The sequence below is a fragment of the Penicillium arizonense genome (genome assembly GCF_001773325.1).
Source record: "Penicillium arizonense strain CBS 141311 chromosome Unknown PENARI_contig346, whole genome shotgun sequence".
NCBI lineage: Eukaryota > Fungi > Ascomycota > Eurotiomycetes > Eurotiales > Aspergillaceae > Penicillium > Penicillium arizonense.
The window spans coordinates 244-1,192 of record NW_019173623.1 but is presented as its reverse complement, the minus strand read 5'-3'; the positions used below and the strand labels follow the sequence as shown (position 1 = coordinate 1,192).

General features: G+C 45.6%; 1 protein-coding gene across 1 annotated transcript; it reads right to left on the bottom strand.

Moving 5' to 3' along the window:
- Positions 1-70: 70 nt before the first annotated feature.
- On the bottom strand, positions 71-466 carry PENARI_c346G02656 (uncharacterized protein; the record flags this gene model as incomplete). The annotated part of the gene is made up of 1 exon (XM_022638305.1): positions 71-466. A coding segment is annotated over one exon (396 nt), but the record flags the coding sequence as incomplete, so codon positions are not given.
- Between the last annotated feature and the right edge of the window lie 483 nt (positions 467-949).

The window sequence follows — 949 nt, the reverse complement described above, 5'->3', positions numbered from 1 at the left end:
TGCTCTTGTAGGATTGTTGCAACGAGCCACTAGCCACGGTGATTGGAGCACAATTCATATACATCTCACGATTCCCAATACGATTGAACCATGTCCAGGCCAAAGTATATTTCCCGGGGTTAACGCCTTTGGGGATTGCAAAATCAAGGTGAAGGGCATTGTCGGCAGTGGCGCCTCCGGCGAGTTTCTCTGCCTTCGTGGGGCAACCTCCTTCATAGGACTTGATGACCATCCATTCAGAATCTTTGGTTGGCTCACGGTCTTCGGTCAGGCTCAGTTGGCATGAGCCGCCACCGTGGGTCGCGCTTCCTTTGAACTTGATTATGTTTTCAATGCCGATCTGGTAGACAGTTTCTGTTGAAGGGGCCAAGAATGCATCTGTGCGTAGTTTACAGGGAAAATCTCTACCATGTTCAGCGAGAGGAGAGTTGTTGAGGGTTTCCTTGCTGTAGGGCTCAGGGGACATCATGATCAGATGTCCGCTAACCGCCCGTAAGACGATCGTCTCCAACAATAGGATATATTTGATGAGAATCATAATGGTGGAAGGCTCGGTTGATCTTCGCTATATTGGAGCACCACTTGACGGATCGAATCCCTCGTAGAGGTCTAAGAATTTGGAAGTCGAGGAGACGTTTAATTTATATAAGATATGCAGCAAGACACAACACCAACACTGTTTATTCATTGAAATCAATGTGAAAAGAAAGCTGATGTGAGTCAATCAAAGGTTTGCTCAGAATAGTGATGCCACATATAAGTGCTTGTTCGAAGCTCATGAGTAGGACAGATGAGTGGGTTGAAAGCGAAAACTCATCACATATCTGACACTTTATTCAATATTGGCAAGTGGATGTGTTAACCCGATGGTGCGGCTTTGTTCCTAGTCTGTCCCAGTTCCATATCACAACATGATGAAATGAACACTCTAGGAATGCAAATTCCAATT